The 18618-nt window shown below is 45.3% G+C and overlaps 2 protein-coding genes across 2 annotated transcripts; one reads left to right on the forward strand and one right to left on the reverse strand.

The window, feature by feature from the left end:
• Positions 1-6187: 6187 nt before the first annotated feature.
• On the reverse strand, positions 6188-11479 carry LOC142583225 (zinc finger protein 862-like). Its single transcript, XM_075693595.1, has 2 exons — positions 11044-11479; positions 6188-10969 (listed from the first exon to the last, which is right to left on the reverse strand). The coding sequence occupies exon 2, from the start codon at positions 10810-10812 to the stop codon at positions 8800-8802; it is 2013 nt and encodes a 670-aa protein (XP_075549710.1). The 5' UTR covers positions 10813-10969; positions 11044-11479; the 3' UTR covers positions 6188-8799.
• A 218-nt stretch (positions 11480-11697) lies between these two features.
• On the forward strand, positions 11698-15315 carry LOC142583226 (fas apoptotic inhibitory molecule 1). The gene is made up of 4 exons (XM_075693596.1): positions 11698-12058; positions 12352-12574; positions 13010-13059; positions 13140-15315. Exons 1-4 carry the CDS (start codon positions 11948-11950, stop codon positions 13287-13289), a joined length of 534 nt encoding a protein of 177 aa, XP_075549711.1. The 5' UTR covers positions 11698-11947; the 3' UTR covers positions 13290-15315.
• Positions 15316-18618: the final 3303 nt, after the last annotated feature.

An 18618-nucleotide genomic window follows, 5' to 3' on the forward strand; every position in this document is an offset into this window, starting at 1 on the left:
GGCTAACTTGCGGTGCATCCTATTTGTTATTTGAGGTTCGACTGTATAGGTAAAGCAGTCAAAGGGACCTGTACCATGAGAAGAAAATTCCCGGAATAAAAATGGGTTGGAGCACACAGAAGTGAAGCTGGGCAGGTCCGCGATGTGCAGAACAGATTAGCTGTGCCACAATGGCATCTTGTTACCTGTTATGCTTGGGTGCCAAGAGGAGAAAGGTAACAGTGAAGGACTGCAGAGAATTTGGTGGCGAGATAATTTGCAGGCATACGATAGAAGTGCATTAATGCTAGACTGGTATAACTGAACTTTCACAGTTGTCCTCCTGTTGAGATGGAACAGACTGACTATGATACTCTTCATAATGTACACATCACTTAGAGCGCCAACCTGGAGATTGCAGATGCATATTTGTACTTCATTTACTTTTGACTGCACCTGCACCTGTTCTTTGGGAAAATATCCTAGCAAGGCACTGAATTTTGCAGCAGACCTGCTGGCTGGTGAAGTCTGTTTCGTTGCAATTTTCTATCGCTAATGAAAGTTCGTATTTTCGCACACTTCGTGTGCACAGTGCATGTTTCCAAATTCTCATTTGCATGCTTTTGACAAGCTGCACTAACTGCTGAAAGGGTGACGACTAAATGCTGGAAGGATAGTAACGAAACCGATAAACCGAGTGGCTGCAGCCACAAGTCGAACAAAATACTAGTGTTTTGTGTACTACATAATTTTGCACTTCTGGTCTGCATGAAGGTCTGGACCGTGGTTGTATGAGTAATGATTTATTGCTTCATCACAGCCTACTTGCAGTTTGAAATACAGTTAAACCTCAATATAACAAAGTTGCTATAATCTGCAATTCAATTCGTTCTATTGAAGTTCTTTCTGTTATGCAATTAAGCACAGTCACCAATGGATTTACACGGAAGGCACCATGAAAATTTCCCAGTTATTGAGCATCTGGAATAAAGCTCTGCCAACTAGACAAGCTTATGTGCATGGGCGCTGGGATTGATCTGCATTGCTTTAATGCCGCTTCAAATCAAACGCTGAGAAAATGGAATTGCCAAGTAAATCTACCATTAAAGAACCTGGCAACTGAACTGCTTGGCCATTCAGTGAATGACTCATTCTGGGAGCTTTTTCATGGTTGTACTCAAGCTGTGATAGGCCATCGAATGCTGCGGGCTACAAACGGTACCTGCTAACTTTGAACCAATCCACATGGGTTTAAAGTGAAATTTGGTATAGAAAAAATCACCGCCCAGGCACTGTACAAATGGTTAATCAGCGAAACTGAAATGTGCGGCCCTGCTGTTTATTCCTGGATTAATACCGACGGCTCGTTAAACGACGGCTTGGTAGGCGGCCGAAGTTGGTACGAAGTTGCTTGCGCTCGGCTGCACAAGCCTGTTCTTGTGCCCGGGCTGCAGCATCGGCATGGCATAGATGAGCTCGGTCCTGATTCTGCTCACGGCGTTGCTGATTGAAAGCTATCTGCTCCCCTGAAGTACATATGACGCGTGGCCGACCCATTTCGGAGCCGGAGAGAAACTGCTGCGCGTGCGATCAGCTGCAACGGAGAGCAAGGACGGCATTACTAACGCAGCCGATCGCGCATGCGCATGGGTTTGTGCTGGAGTTTTCTGCACATAGACAGCAGACGAATCGGCGTAAAAGCAAACGAATGAAGTATAGTTTTGCTGAATTTGAGAGTGCAACGGAAGATGCAGTTTTATGCCGTGTTGACTATATCTTCACATTAGCGATAAGAAACAAAGCCAGCCACGCCTTCGCGCCCACACCGTTCCCGCGACTGATAGCGTCACTCGCAGTGTGACCGCACTATCATGAAAAGCAGCAGCAGCGGTGAGCAAACGCTTCGTCTGCCTGTCGCTTCGACGAGTCGGAAGCACGAGATTAAGCCAACTCCAGCATAAGACGCGTGGGAAGACAGCGGATGATGCCACAATGTTTCGCCTTGCCATCTTTGCACAGACTGCAAGAGTACCACTACAACTGAGTGCGCATGCACAGCCGCGGCCGCAGGAGAAAATGACACGCAGGCCAACCTGCCACCCGCTTCTCTCGCACGCGCTTGATAACGTTGCCGTCGCTGGCTCGCCTCCACTGCCCCTCCCCCGTTTCCCCTTGCTCGCACGGGTAGGCTGCGCTTGTCAAGACACCGTCCCTCACGGCTCGCCTGTGTGGGACGCGATAGTATCACAATTCGACTTCATATGAAACATGACAGTGACACGGAGGTGTCCAGTGTTTCAGCGGTCGCTGGCAATTTGTCGACATCCACTGCCAGTCCCGTCATGGGACACCACTTCCCCCTCTAACACTTTCATTCTTCTATACTCTTCCCACTTCCCTCTCCCAACAGACACTGAGCCGTGCTTCCCTTAGGGCTGCTAAAGTACGAGTCTCTTCTTCGCCCCCACCGCCCCAGCAGTCGCTTTCAGTTCAGCGTGCGATTTAGGTGTTCCCAAGCAGCCGCATGTAATTCAACCATTTGCCCACTTGCGTCTGCAGAAGTTTCCATTTGTTGTCCCAGCATTCTCTTGCGGCGGCAGTGAAATTTTATTATACTGAAATCGTATATAAATATATTTTTTTGTAGTGAGGTTCGAAACACGCGGTATTCTATGAACAAGAAGTTATAACTTCGTTATATCTAAGTTTAACTATTTTGTAGCTACAGGGGAGGTTTCAAAGCCATATGGAATGCTTTGCATTGTGTTGTGTGGTTTTAACCTCCATACTTGAACGATACCAGCTCCACTTTAAATGTACAGGCAAACGGAACAGTGTTCGGCTTCTGACAATATTATAAACGCACAATGCAGATCATCACATGACTTAATCTTACATAGCAGATGTGTGCATCAACCACAAGATTCCAACCAAGGTCCTTCAGGCTGGATTACCAATGTTCTGATCAGAGAGTTTTGTGCAGCTTGCAGTGCTACGAAAATGAATGCTCTAGATTGATTTGGGCTAAAGTCGTAGCACGCCAAACTTTTTTGAGCAGAGAGAGGTTTATTATGATAGGAAAGCAAGAACCCATATTAAAATCTACACAAGAAAATTACTTTCTGAATTTATGAAGTAATATTTGTTCATATTATAGGCCTACCGTACTGTCTAATTGTCTTATTTTTCTGACAAAAGAATCATTGTGACAGGGTAAGTAGAACAAGAGATATCATCGCTCCAAAACTGTGACAAAATCAGAAGTGCCGCTTTTATAAAATGAGGAAAAACATTTCAAGGCATGTTCACCATGATTATGGCAAAGACTACTTAAATAAGTCGAGGATGATACAGGAGACCAATCGAGCAAAAATGCTCTGTACCAACTGGGCGCAAGGAAACACAAAGATATTTGGGCAAATTTTTGGCTCTAAAGAGTAGTAAATCAGTAAATACTCGTAAAGTATCATTTCAAAACTCTGTGTTAATTTAGCAGCAATAAGTTGATTATTAGAAATTGCAGTTTAAAGGTTCATTCTCTGAATTTTGAGCTGAAGCAGCAATCTATGCCAGTGTGATGTCACGGATTTCAGAGTACTTTTTCCATATTTCAGTCGCTGCAACACAGTAAAAGTCCTCAAACCTTGCCAAGTTCAATCTCTGGCTCCTTTTGAATACAGTCATCTTTGTACACAAGAGATTAACTAGGCCAGAGCAGATATCATTAAAAGCCATCATGTCAGATCGAGCTGGGGTGGGAACTTTGAGGCAGCAGCACTACCGATCGTACTGTATTTGCGTTTTTTTTTTTTTTTTGCTTTTCAAGGCCTTTTCTCGTATTGAATGGTAATTTACTAACATGACTCAAAATCATTTTTGTTTCTTGTCCCTAAACCTAAGCAGGAAGGTGGCAAAACCACCCGTACTGGTTTCCACAGCATCCATCCTTCTTCCAGAGCTGCAAAAAGCCAGGTAACTGCATCGGAGCACATTTGTGGGCAAGACTGGAAACAAAGTAACAGGCAACAAGGCACATTAATGCTATTGATGCTAGCAGTAAGACACTATTAGTCAGCAGCAGTTTAAAAGGACTGCACCCAGTTTGGTCATTGCAAACAGAGATGTGCAATGCATAGATAATGTGTTGATGTTTGGGTCTGCAAATTCCTGAACTTTACGTAAAGTTTACAAAATTGAGCTTGCTGTAGATTTTACAGCCATTGCTGCCAAGATTTACGAAAAATCAACTCTGGTCGCAAAAAAAGAGTTCGGCTCGTCGATCTCTGAACCTTCCCTTGGATGTCTTGCGACGGAGAAATTACACGAGAGGGTACTTGCTTCGAGCAAGTTTATAGGGGAGTTCCTAAAATTGGGCAAAATCAACAACAGGAAAGTTGCTGAAAACATTACAATCAAAAAACAATGTGTAGCTTTTCAGTCATTAGTGTTCAAACTTTCCTGCTTCTTGTGTACTTTGTCTAAAGGTAAATCATCATTAATAAAGTCTGTGTGCATGCCTCTGGGTAGTTAAAGAAAAGTTTGTGCTATTTCCCCTTCCCCTCTTCACTTTCCTCTTCCCCTCTATGTCATGTCCGCAGGATTTTCATGAATTTTGAAACGGATATAGTACACCACAAGAACAGCTGAAGGTTCAAACAAAATACAGTGTGCTTTTCTTGGAGGAGCCACTCGGCCAACCAGCGAGACAATGCCACATGCATGGTGTGTCTACGTCGTCATACGCACATGTCACGTGCAGTGCACAAATGTGAGCCAGCAGCAGTATAAACAACCTGACAAATCAATCCCTGTGAAACCCAGAGTGCCACCGACTGCAGGGATGGCTGCTGCCACAAAGGCAACAGGCAGATAGCTCATATTGCAGTGAGTGTTTGCAGCAAGTTGCATAAAAGAAAGGGAGTGTCACTGCACATAACAGTGCTAGCCATCTGCACTTTTAATCAGTCACTTTCTCTGTTGCATCAAAGCAGCCATTATGACTTCATCAAACAATGTAGCCTATCACACCGGAGTACGCACGTCCCTCAGTATGCACCACAATAACTGCTCACTAGACTCCACGACACTATTTTATTTCGGTGGGTTTCCACAATCACAATAGCTTACGGTAAAAACATGCAAGGTCTGTTCGATTCGCCTGCGCCACTTTCCGAACTAGTTAAGGAGATGCTCCACTGTGCAGTGCATTTGACGATTATGGAACGTCGGCATCCACACGTTGCATTTCATTTCAGGCCGGCAAATTTTGAATGTAAATCGAGCCAACCACTGCTGCGTTTCGGACCAGCTCATCTCGGATTTGCACATTTAGAAATAAGTACAGCTCATCCATTGCAAGCTTGAATTGCCAAAGCATTTAATCTGGTATTGGTGATTCGCATTTCCTGCACTTGCGGCTGACCGTGCAGAGAGAATTTGTTTGAAAGAAGGCCACGAGATTGCCTGGAGCTGGCATGCAGATTTCAGGCTTATTCTGCATATGTATCTGGGCTGCTTTTATGGAGACCATTTTCCATGTAGCAACCGAAAGCACCTATTAAGTGGGGAGATTCCGAGTACTCAGGTTGCATAATGGCCGAGCACCTGACTGGGAGCGTGCGTGTACCCACTTTACCTCTAAGCAGCCAGCAGACAGCTCTAGTCTCCCTCCAAGAGTTGCGGCAGATGCTCTTGGAGGGAGACTAGAGCGACATCTCTACCCATTTGAAAAACCACTTGTTGCAGAATTCCTAACCCTCTCAGACCCGCAATCTGGGGCTACACAAGACATGTGACTCCGGATTAATTTTATCCACCAAGGATTAACACAAACCCGAAACTTCGTGTAGTAAAATGTTTGTATCCCACCTGAATTACAGTGTACCTGCCACAGCTGGGGATCAAACCCATGACTTTGTGCTCTGCTAGAGTTCTACAGCCACTGAGCTAAGGTGGCAAGTAATTGTTCAGCACTAGCACTGAAATGGTGTGAACAAGTTCATGCTGTGCAGAACGAATTGAACAGACCTTTAGTAGGGCATGCACATAATTAGATACACTTATGTACATATATACCAGCTGCTTCAACGAAGAATAGCTTTTCTTCTTGAGCAAGGTACAGTGGAGGTAATTTTTTCGAAGAGGGGAGCTACACATCAGTGGTGCAGCACATCGGTAACAATCTTCACTTATGCACAAACTACTCAGCGCCTGCTAATTAAAATTATTTTATTACATCATAGCACACATAATCCAACTGCAGGATTCAAGATAGTCGGTGCCAAAAGCATGTTCACTTAGTAGAAATTCTGGAACTATTACCAGTTATAGGCACTGTATCTAACTACAAGATTTTACATTTAGAAGCAACACACAAGGAACAAGGGACACCATACCAGGGTGGCGGGGGGGATTACCTTGAACAATCTGTGGTGCTTAAACTTGCACCTAAATTTAAGTACAAAAGCGGTTTTTGCATTCCTACCCCATGAGAATGCATCCGCTATGGCCAGGTATCAAACCTGTTATGCCACGCTCGACAGCGCAGTGCCACAATTGCCGAGCCACCACTCGCAGGTCATAGGCAGTGCTGCCATATCTAAAAAATTAAATTATGGGGTTTTACGTGCTAAAACCACTTTCTCCTAATGAGGCACGCTGTAGTGAGGGACTCCGGAAATTTTGACCACTTAGGGTTCTCTAACATGCACCTAAATATAAGTACACAGGTGTTTCGAAATGCTGCTGCCATGGCCGGGATTCGATCCTGCAACCTCGTGCTTAGCAGCCCAACACGCTGTCACATCTATAGATTGTATCAATATTTACACATTCTCACTGGAACATATAGATATACTGAGAATTTCTGAAATCTTGTGATTTCTGTACCTCAGGAGTAACTTGTGTCTCTTCATTTTCCAAGTAGCTATGCATGAAAAAAAAAAAAAAAGAAAAGAAAGTGGCAGTTTTGCCCGAAGGGCAAACACTGAAAGTGGTAGCAAGAATTTAGCACTGTGCTGAAGTTCCCCAAACAGTGTTCTAAACATACCAAGGGGGGGGGGGGGGGGGACACATGTTGGTGCGATGCAGCATGCGAGGCAACCGTTGCTGCATACAGAAACAGCACCCTGGCAGCTCCCAGGCGACTCAGAACACTGCCATGATGAAGAGCACTGCCGGCAGGACCGCAAACATCGTACCTCAATGATGCAGGAGAGGAGAGCGCAGGAACACTGTCAGTGCTCATAGCTTGTAGTTACTGCACATTTCACTTCGACCATTGTATGCACACTACCGCACAGCAATGCTAGTGTTTGTTAGCACAATGCTCGTGCCAGCAATGGAAAGCACAGCACTACCATGGCTCTAGTGCAGACTCGACGGGGCAAAGTATGATGGTGAATTCACTTGGCTTCATCAATTTTGCAGCCAAATGCACTGCATGCATGTTGCGTCACTAGAGACACAGTCAATACCATGATAGCACAAAGGTGGTGCAAACATGCCTTTAGTGTCCGTATAATTGCTATTGCAATAAGAGAGAGAGAGAGAGAGAGAAAAGAAATGGTGTCTAGCATATGCACAACAAAACAAGCTGACCTCCTAATGCTGTTCTGACCACTCACCTGACAGGCGAGTGGTTTAGCTCATCACAAATTGTAGTGGTAGCCCAGATGTGAGAGCAAATACCACTAATGCAATTTTGACCCTCCACTTACTCCGCAAGCATTTTCTCATTCGACTAGATAAAAACTTGTTTTGAGACAATTTAGCTTGCGCTTGTTTTTTGAGACTCTCACATGCTTTTTTTTTTGAGGGGGCGTCTGGAGGCCAAGTAATTTTTGGGCACAGAATATGAGAAGAAGAAACATGATTTTGCATGCAAGGCAATGACTGCAACCACCGTTTCTTCTTTGCAAAACTGTCAATCTTGATCCACTTCTTCCAACTAAATAATATGCCTGCTCTGCAAACCAAAAAACGGCTTCAGTGTATGCCGTCGTTCTATCTTCCAATAACTGACATATTAAATGAGATAATATACAAACCTGAGATATACACCCAGCGACAGATGTTTACAATAAGCATGCTATTTGGAACAATTTTGAACACATTCTTGGCTCTTTAGGAGTGCGGCTACACTTATGACAACACACACCACCCAAAACTTTCAGATAAACGAGTGCATCATTACATGCATCATTTCCATATTAAGACCGCCTGTGTTAGTGGCAAAAATTTTGACCACCAACAACTCAATATTGATGCTAGTAGTGTCAAACTTCAAATCTGAATTTGCAACATACACTTTAAGGTAACCAATGAAGAGGTAAATTGGGCAAATACCATATAATGTTGAGATAAAGCAGCGAAGTGGGCAGCTGATGTAATGTATAAATCAGATAATTTTTGCTCGACTACAATGATGAAAAAGGTTCCAAAGAAGGAAGACACAATCAAAGGTGGCACGGAATTAAATAGAGAGACTAAAGTAAAAAATTTGCAAACATAGGATGCAGTCAGGGTAATTGGGTATCTTTAGGAGAGGCTTTGACCTTTAGTGGACCAAAAAAAGTGAGGTGATGGCGATAATTAACCACCGATAATCGCATGGGTCACCCTGTCAACTGTCACTAATGATGTATTGCAACAACAACAACAAAAAAAATCTCTGCTGTACTGTTAAGAAAATTGACTCTTCGTTGAAGCAGATGACACACTATGAAAGCATACTGAATGGTCGTACCTAGCACTGTTCTGTTCATCAGACCATGCAAAAGACAAGCTACAGGTGACTAAATTTAGGAGTTGACAGTTCTACTAACTTGAAGCATCACTGCTGCAGACTATAGGCAGCTCACACAATTCACCCGTTATGACGACAACCTGGCAACCCTGGAACAGTGCTGAATCGTCAACCTGGGTCTCCTGCTTGTTACAAGTATCTAAAGCATGCTTATTTGAAGTTCTATTGTTTGGCCTACGAAGACTCGTTTTCAACCACAGGTCAACCACAGGTTCTGGATCCCACAATTCAACTGGCGCTCCATTCACATTGATGACCATCGTCTGCCACAGTGTGTCGTCCGTGAGAACATTCTTCCGAGATTCTTTAATGACACAGAGTTCTTCGAAGCCCTTGTGTGTCACTCTGCACGACGGCGAAAGCAGCGCTGCTGCAGTGAGGAATGTGCAGATGGTAGGATAGACCGCACTGAACCTGGAAACTACGGTCGCGGCAAGGTTGATGAAGTCCTTCCGCAAGCACTTTGCAAGACTCCTGTTTACAAAGAACTTGAAGGAACACCACTCCAGTATGATATCTGAAATGAGTTTCTCCGGCAGCAACGACTGCATCTCGCCGCTAAGTTCCTTGATGGTTTCTATTCCGTATCCACCAAAATGCTCATCGGATTCTACTGGCCAGTTTTTTGGATCCAGCACTGAAAACTTGTGCAAGGACTCCGAGCACTGGCTCGCCATCTGGAGCACCTGCTGCGACACACATTGGCACACATCTTCAGCTACAGATTGAAATGAATCGATGTCAAAGTCTTGTGTGATCGCCATGCCTTGGAAGAATCCATTTCTTTCCTGTAGCTCATGCAGGACTGGTATCAGAGAGGGGCCCAAGACAATCTGGTTGGTGATAATCATTGCAGTAGTCCTCAGCTCGTTGATCACCGTGTAGCAGGCAGGAGATAACGAGCCAGTTGTCTTTTCTTGAAACACATGCAACGCCTTGAAAATCTCTCTTAACAGGTGGACATGGGCAATGAAAACCGAGCTCTTCAAGCAGGTGAGAATTTCTGCCGCATCAGGCCGAAGTTTTCGGTCAAGGTTGTGATAGTTATCCTTTAGGAACGACGTGACACTGCTCCACTTTTCAATGATGGCAGTTAGGAACTTGAGGTTAAGGACTAGCAACTGTGGATTAGAGGAACGAGCATGTTGATCAGCGGGGCTTGAGGGTGTCCATATGTCCACCGTACTGCCCGTCTTCTTCTGTAGGTCTCTGAAGAAGCAGAACAATTTGTACAACTTGTCTGCGCAGCATTTGACTTGCGGATGCCTGAAGAGGACCGGTTTCACCGCACTCTCAAGCTTGTGCACTAGACAGTCCATGGTGTAGAGAACAGGCGCTTCTTTACCCAATGCCATCTGCAGGCCACCGTCCGCTTGGTGTACGGTCTGCCCGTCAGTTGTTAGGCACAAAAGCTTCTCGAAAGGCGATGGGAATCCAAATTTGGCGAGCATTTCCACCATCGCGAGGGCGATGCCGACTCCGTTCTGGTTTTCGACGAGCCCCAGGAATTTGGTGCATTTTGTGCAGTCTTTGAGGTAAGTGATGTACACAGCGTCCTTGCGCGATCCCACAACGTCCGAAACATCGTCCAGCACGATGCCAAAGTGTTTCGCCTGATAAATATCGGCTACGGTGTCGTTGATCATCGACATGGCGATGTACTTGGAAAAGTCCGGCACGACGTGATGGTGATTCGTGTACCGACCTTCGAGCGGCACGCCGTTCTGGATCTGCTGGTTCACCAGAACTGGGAATTGCGAAAACGAAAGCTTGTTCTTCTGTATCTCGTAGACGGTCTTGAACAGAAGCTCGAATCTGGATCGCGAATCTTCCGGCGGCTTCTTTTTTGTTCGGAACGAATGCGCCAATTTCTTTCTCTCCGCCTCGCTTTTGTTCAGAAGGTTTCTGTGGGCCGACGTCTTCTCGTGCTTTTGAATGACCGAAACCTTGAAGTTGTTCGTGCCTTCAACGAACGGCACGCATTTCTCCTGACCGAAGTAGGCTTCTCTGCACAGCACGCAATGCATAGTATTCTTGACTTCCTCGTACTGCAACCACGTATAAGTATCCTTCCAGACGTTTCTAAACTTCCTTTTGCAATCTTTGGAGTTCCCATCTTTTTTCGAACGACCCGCTGCCTTCTGCGGTATGCCTTTCGCAACTTTCTTGTCTTGCCTCCTTTCTCTGCAAAATAAGAAAGAAAATGCCGCGGTTGAGAGATAAGCTTCCCTTTCTTCAATGGAGTGTTTACTACATACAAAGGCGATCAGCGTTTATTTTCCATCCTCGGCTTCTCCGTTTATGCGAGGCGCTAGTTGGGTCGCGACTAACATGCGAGAGCGCGCTCGCGAGCTTACGACGCTTCAAAATGCACGCGTCGCGCCCAGCCTCATCAAACAACACGTGCAGAAGAATAGAGACTTCTACTCGCCTACAAATGCTGCTCATTCTGAAAGGGTCACCACTTATCCATTATTTCCAGAGCGATAACAATGCGCGTGTGATTGCATTTCGAAACCGTTCCGCTGTTTGTCGAAGCCACAATCCAGTAAACAGTGAGTGCGTAAGCTTCGTGAATATCGTTAGTTAAAAGATCTAACTATTATCGCCCACAAACACACAAAGGCTTGCCGCCCGAGCTTTGCCCTTGCGATGTTTTCTTTAGAGGGCTTGGGCGGCTACCGCGTAGGTAGCCTAGGGGCCGTTACGCAAAACAAAAAGAAGCGTGTTTGATATTTTGTTTGAATATGAGCGTGGCAAACGCATTTTAGGACAAAATGTACACACGAATGAATAATGCTAGAGTCGCGAGATAATTTTAATGTGAAATACTAAAACGCTGCACGAAGATTTTCAGTGCTGGAAATTCAACAGCAGTCGCACTGACATCGCAAAATCTGTGTTGCTATGGCAACTGTGTTGTTGACGCCCCGCACACTAGCAAATAAGCGCCTCGTATGGAACTTTAGCGACATTCACGCAGCAAAAACGAGAATTCTGCACGCTATGCACAGAATGTACGCATAATTTGGATCTATTAATGCTCGCCTACTCTTTTTTGTGTTAGCTGTAGCGGCTGTAGTGGACTGTTGGCCCTGCTGATCAGTCCGTGGCAGCCTGCTATCGATCATAAGCGCGTGAAAGAACCAATTTGACGTCGATATGGCTGACACTGTGGCTGTTTGGGAAGTTCCATTCAGTGACAAGATACATAAGATCGAGTTCGAACACGGAACCACCACCGGAAGGAGAATAATCAAAGTGGATGGAAAGGTACGTGCTCGCGTAACCTCTTTAGCAAAAGGTCAGAAGTCACTGCGCGTTTAGCTAGAGTTGCGGAGTACTGCGGAAACCGCAACGCTCTCGGTCGCTCTTGGCGATCCATAAGTGCGGGCATAGACAGGGGTAATTGTGCCTACTATTCGAAACCAGTAGCGAAGTCCGACCACAGCTTTTGTGAGGCGAGCAGTGGCTTCGAACTACATATATATTACTAACGAATACTAATATGCCTACCGCTCATCGCTGAGCCTTCTCAAACGCCGAATTCGTCCCGCTCCTCGCAGGAGATCCTGCGACGCGACTGGATGTTCAAGCTTGTCGGCTCGGAGCCCTTTGAAGTGGGTCGGGCGAAGTGCGTGGTGACGATCAGAGCGTTGAGCGGCTTCACTTACGAGTATTCGCTCATCGTTGACGGCAAGCAACTGGACAAATTTAGAGAGAGGCAATCTAAAATACTCAACACGTGGATAGTAAATCTCCTTGAGCAACCGGCAAGGGTTGTCCTAGGTGAGTGCTCTTGGTTAAATTACAGAAAAAAAAATATTAGCTTGTCCGTATGCGTATTGCCGGGTTGTTGGAGAATTTTAGACGCGAGTAGGCGAGTTGGTGGCGTAATCTTGTGTCGCACCGTTTAGCCATAGAGGACACCGGTATTTTTATTCCAGTTAACAACTAAGCCACTCGTGCAAAGTGTCAGCAACGCCATAATTGTCAACATGGCGCAGCATTTTTGTTTTTCTTACACAAGACCGCCCAGTAACGGAAAAGCATTCCTAATGCATTGTTGGACAAAGTGTTACAATATGCCACAACTAGCGTTGTTACTGTCATCCACATTTCTCGTAACCCGGTGTTCCGTAAAGTGCAATACGTATAATGACAAGCTAAAACTCTCACTTCAGTGCAATTCGTGACTTTTTGAATCACTCGCCCCATATGCAGAGAAGGACACACTGGACATATACGTAAATGGAGAAAAGGTTGATGTTGTGGTAAGTGCAATCTTTATGCCTCCTTCTTGCCCTCAGCTACTTGCTTTGGATGTTTACCTGGAGAACTGCTTCACTTTCAGCCAGAATTTGTGGATGGAGGAACCGAGACCCATTTTCAAGTGGGACCCTACCAAGCTTACATCACAGCAGCAAGCAGCGGAAGCAAAAAAGAAGGCATTTTGCACACGCTGGTCGTTGAAGGACACGAGATTCCGAGCTGCACCGAATGAACCGTGCCACGCAGTTTGATGAAGCACCACCCAGTCACGCAAAAATTGACTGCATGTATCCTGTATGCTGCTGGAACGCCCATTATTTGTTACTGTTGACTAGCACTATTTGAATGCCACAGTGACAGGCAAATGCACAGGGAAACCGTCCAGTTTTATTACAGTTCAGAAAAGCAGACTAGTTATCGAAGGCATTGTGCACAACAGATGCCATCAAAGTAGGCATTCAACTATCAAGTACAAAGCACATTTAAAAAGCTGATGTTAAATGTTCCACATAGTCAATGTTTTTATTGCAACAAAACCAGCGACCGGAGGTATGAGTGGTAGTAGGTTTCTTGTGAAAACTTGTGTATTGAGATAAGCACTAATATGTGATAATAATAAATAACTGATATGTGGTAAATAGTACTAAACTTGGAAACTCAACTGAACGAAGAAGTAACATTGTATTGCTACACAGACCATATACAACATGAATGGCATTTGAGAGCAATACAATGTGAAAGGTAGCCGTCATGCTTTCATTCACTTGGTATAGTGATCATATGGTGTCGACTTTCTAATGTTATTGCCATATAGTCGACTTTTCTACCTGAGAAGTGCTACTGCAATGGTGTCCTTCAATTGTTTATTCGATTGAGAAACGGCAAAACATATGCTGGTCAAGACATCATACTTTCAACCCTTTACATCTGCAAGAAGCCAGCTGTGCTGGTTGAGAACTGCACGAATGACAACCCTACAGTGACATGTGATAAAAACTGACAGGTTGACAACTGGTCAAGTTGGTACAAAATCATTGCTACAAACTACACAACATACTGGGCACAAAGAAAGAATGAGAACGAACAAGTGCCTGTTTGGTGTGTTCCTGTTCCTTTTTTCTGTCGAGAATGTCATGTAGTTTGTGTTGTCCATCAATTAATTTCTAATAGCTATGTAAAAGATGGGACATGAAGGGAAAAAAAAAAGAAGTAAGCAAGAAGCTGTTTGCTTCCTTTTCTTAAAGCGAAGCTTTCATTGCCTCTTCCTTCGGCTTTCCCACCGCTGTTGTCACTGACCTGCATGCCGTGTTGGAAGGTGGTTCAGAGCATGTACAGTGCTCACGGAATGAAATGGGACTCGGAGCATTTAGTGGAACCCTACATATGTGCAAAGTACGCGAGAGAACCATGTCATGTCGCTAGGAATTTGATCACCAAAGGTGACGAGGACTCCGATGTAAGTGTACGCGCCAGAATTACGTCGATGTGACACGAACAGCAGCCAGTTGAAAGGAAAGTATGGGTATTACTTAGCCCTAAATTGACGCGTTTCATTCAGTGAGCACTGTACATGTATATACATGGCAGGAGTGTGGCAGAAAAAAGGCGATGTGCATTGGCATAGCCGGGATGGGGGTTGCGCCTCTACATCATTCTGGATTGTGTTAACCACAACTGCTGAGGGGGGATCACCACTAAAAATTCTACGCACGGATAAAGATGGGATGTGTGCGTGCATAAAACTTGGGGGCATTGTTGCTCCTCACCAGGCCTTCGTGTCATTGAAGAGCTTCTCATTTATGATACTTGACCGAATCGTCGACTGCACTGCGCTGAAAAAAAGTACTCCGAAAATATTGCCACTTGCTTATTTAGGAAACGCATAATAAGCACCCTTGTCCCTCTTTCTTTTCTTCTTTTTCTTTCCCTTGTCTCCAACTTTCATTAAGTTAATAAACTTAAGAGCTCTTGCTGAAAGGCTAGTTTTTACACGCTGCGATGAACGAAAACAGGGCAAAAATGGTACAAGAAAGAAAGACCTGCAAAACGCCGATTTGCACACGGAAAAATATATCAAGGACGGGGGTGCTGGGCCAGGGAAGCTAAGAAACCACCACAACAAACAAGTGGGAGGTCAGGTAGGTGAATGGCCTCGAAATCTACGCAGAAACAGAAATATGGGAATGTTAGGGGCCGCCGCGCCGTTCAACAGCCAGGTGAATGTTGAAGAGTGCGACAGTGACTAACGGCAAATAATTTTAAGAAGGGGAGTGGGATGATGGCTACAAGAAGGGGGGGGGGGGGGTTACGCGCATAGAAGGCATCAAGAACGAAGTTGGCGGATAATTATGGACAGAGGGTGGGTGTCTCATTGCTGCTCGATCGCTCAACACCAGACAGCCGTGGCAAATTGTAGGAGGCGCTGGCCGTGGCCAGTCGCCTAGCTCATGCTCATCTACCCTGTCGTAGTACGTGCTGCTTGCTGCAGACAGCCCATCCTAACCGAATGTGTTGGTAGTTTTCAGAATAGATGGGTGTCAGAGACACGACACTTTCAAATCTCTCGGAGCTCCTGGCCCTTATTTTACTGCGAACTATGGACACCGTAATTTTCACAAAGGCTTCTGAACAGGAAGCAGCCCTGCTTCACACTGTCTGCATCATCAATTCCCGAGTATGATAAAATAATGTGTTGCATGGTGACAACAATATCACGATTGCAAGTTAATTTCAACCATCTCTTCGGACAAGTTGGAGAGCAAGTCACCGAAAGTGAGTGAAACTTGCATCATATGATACCATCAAAGTTCTAGCGCAAAGGTTCATTCGTATATATTTAAATGTAGAATTATATAGCACGCCCACAACACTGAAAGCGCGATCGAGTGATAGGCGACTTTCAAAATAGTGCCCTCCCTGTTCCGTACCTACTGTAAGAGTTGGCAGTCGTAGCTGTAGGAAGCAGCTTGACTCTTCGTCGGGACTTAGGAGAACAGGATTTATTTACATATTAACATTTTAGACAAGACATACATCAACGGTCTTGCATGACTCCCATATGGAGCCCGCAAGACTAACATACAGCAAACAGCTTACGAGCACACAGCTCACGAGTACATTTCTAGCATGACAACGAGCACTCAGCTCCCGACGACGAGCACACTCTAGCAGCCGGCAAACGCTGCTTATAAGCACTTGGTCCCCCCTTGATTCCCAGTGGATGGAAACATTCGTCCAGTCATCGTTCGACGTCACCGTAGATGACCCGCCCTTTTGGAGGAGGGCTCACAAACACGTGTTGCACAGGTTTCAGTGCCGCACACACACACAGGTGTAAAGGTCCGGAGCCGACATCAGAGGGGCTTCGTAGAACTCTGCTTCATCCCGGGTGGCGCGGCCGAGTACTACATTCCTGAGCTGACCCCGCGCCACGTGGCTGCCGGTCATTTGCAAATCTCTGAAGTGCGCCCCATCTGGTTGGATTGGAATACGTGCAGCGGGCTGAAATAGCTGGCACGTTGCCACCCCGTACGGCCATTCCTAACACTATGTAGCCGTGGCTTTATCACTCACTAGAAGATCCGACTGGAAAACAACAGTTATCTCCACTGTTACCTGGGCTGCAACAAGTCTGGCCTGCAAACAAGAAGACACATGCTACTACGCTCTCTTATTTTTGTTTAGCCCCATTTTTAGCGCTGTTAGTTTTTCCAAGTTATGTACCAGCTGTAGGTTATTATCATCATCATCAGCCAATTTTATGTCCACAGCAGGACGAAGGCCTCTCCCTGGAATCTCCAATTACCCCTCTCCTGTGCCAACCGATTCCAACTAGCGCCTGCGAATTTCCTAATTTTATCACTCTACCTAGTCTTCTGCCATCCTCAACTGTGCTTCCCTTCTCTTGGCATACATTCTGTAACCCTAATGGTCCACCGGTTACCTAACCTACGCATTACATGGTCTGCCGAGCTCCATTTCTTTCTCTTGATGTCGATTAGAATATCGACTATCCCCATTTGCTCTTTGATCCACATTGCTCTCTTCCTGTCTCTTAACATTACGCCTAAGATTCCTCATTTAATCGCTTTTTGCTCGGTCCCTAACTTGTTCTCGAGCTTGTCTGTCAATCTCCAAGTTTCCGCCCTATATGTTAGCACTGGTAGAATGAATTGATGTTACGCCTTTCTTTTTAATTATAGCGGTAAGCTTCTAGTTAGGATGTGAAAGTCAAGATCTGACAACGGAATGGATAGAACTGACACAGTCACGAAACGAGTGAAAAATAGCCTTGCCACTTGTCCCCTGGTGTCTCTTTCTGCATATGTTTTAGTTCGTGCTGCTATAAAGTCACTTCGCTCACAGCTAGCATACATGGGGGAAAGGCGGGAGAGGGAAAAGGCAGTGTAAGAAAGCAAGGAAATACTATAGTAAACATGGCTGCAGTTGCAGACAAACTGGATCAATTTAAATTCAAGGTATGGCACAGTACGTTCCTACTATTTCTGAAAAATAAACACCATGATGATTTAGTGCCTGGACAACACTACAGAATCAGCTGCTCACCAAGTCAATACTTTTGTACCCACCATGACTATAGCGTTGTTTGAGATCGCGGGTTCATTCCTGACCGCGGCAGTTGCATTTCAACGGGAACAAAGTGCAAAAGCAACCCGCCGTGGTTGCTCAGTGGCTATGGTGTTGGGCTGCTGAGCACGAGGTCGCGGGATCGAATCCCGGCCACGGCGGCCGCATTTCGATGGGGGCGAAATGCAAAAACACCCGTGTGCTTAGATTTAGGTGCACGTTAAAGAACCCCAGGTGGTCAAAATTTCCGGAGTCCTCCACTACGGCGTGCCTCATAATCAGAAAGTGGTTTTGGCACGTAAAACCCCAAATATTATTATTAAAGTGCAAAAGCGCTTGTGTACTCAAATTTAAGCTGTGTTAAACAATCCCAGGTTGTCAAAATTATAACGGAGTCTCCCACGGGTGCGTTTCCACATAAGCTCTACAATTAATGTTCTGCTACAACGCACTGCGCCGTGTGACGCAATGACAGCGCTAACCTTCTTGCAGGCTATGAACAATGGCACACAACACCTCAAGCAAACACGTCTTGCTGTGTGTTCTATGTACTATGTAGACAAACATAAGTGGTGCACGTAAGTAACGCTTCACGTCAACTTATTGTACTAAACGCTGATGAACTTACACATTCACTGTAAACATCACCACCAGTTATCGATAATCAACGCAAACATCAAAGAAAGCTTCACTTACACTGATTCACACAGTCCATGGAATCCGTATTTTTACAGCGAAGCTGTTAAGGGTTAGTATTGTGTATTGTGTCCGCATGTAGAAAAAAACTATCATCATCAGTATTGGCTCCAGCTTCGTCGTCTTCTTCCACAGCTCGCTTGTTGACGCCCCTTGGTGCCACCATGCGAACACGCTCGTGCCACTGCTCCCACGCACGTCATCATCGGCATTAATTAATTCATTAGGAAACACAACGATGTAACCAATCATTTAGAAAGACTTTAATGAGCCGTCGG

This window comes from Dermacentor variabilis, chromosome 5 (assembly GCF_050947875.1).
Source record: "Dermacentor variabilis isolate Ectoservices chromosome 5, ASM5094787v1, whole genome shotgun sequence".
Classification (NCBI taxonomy): Eukaryota; Metazoa; Arthropoda; class Arachnida; order Ixodida; family Ixodidae; genus Dermacentor; species Dermacentor variabilis.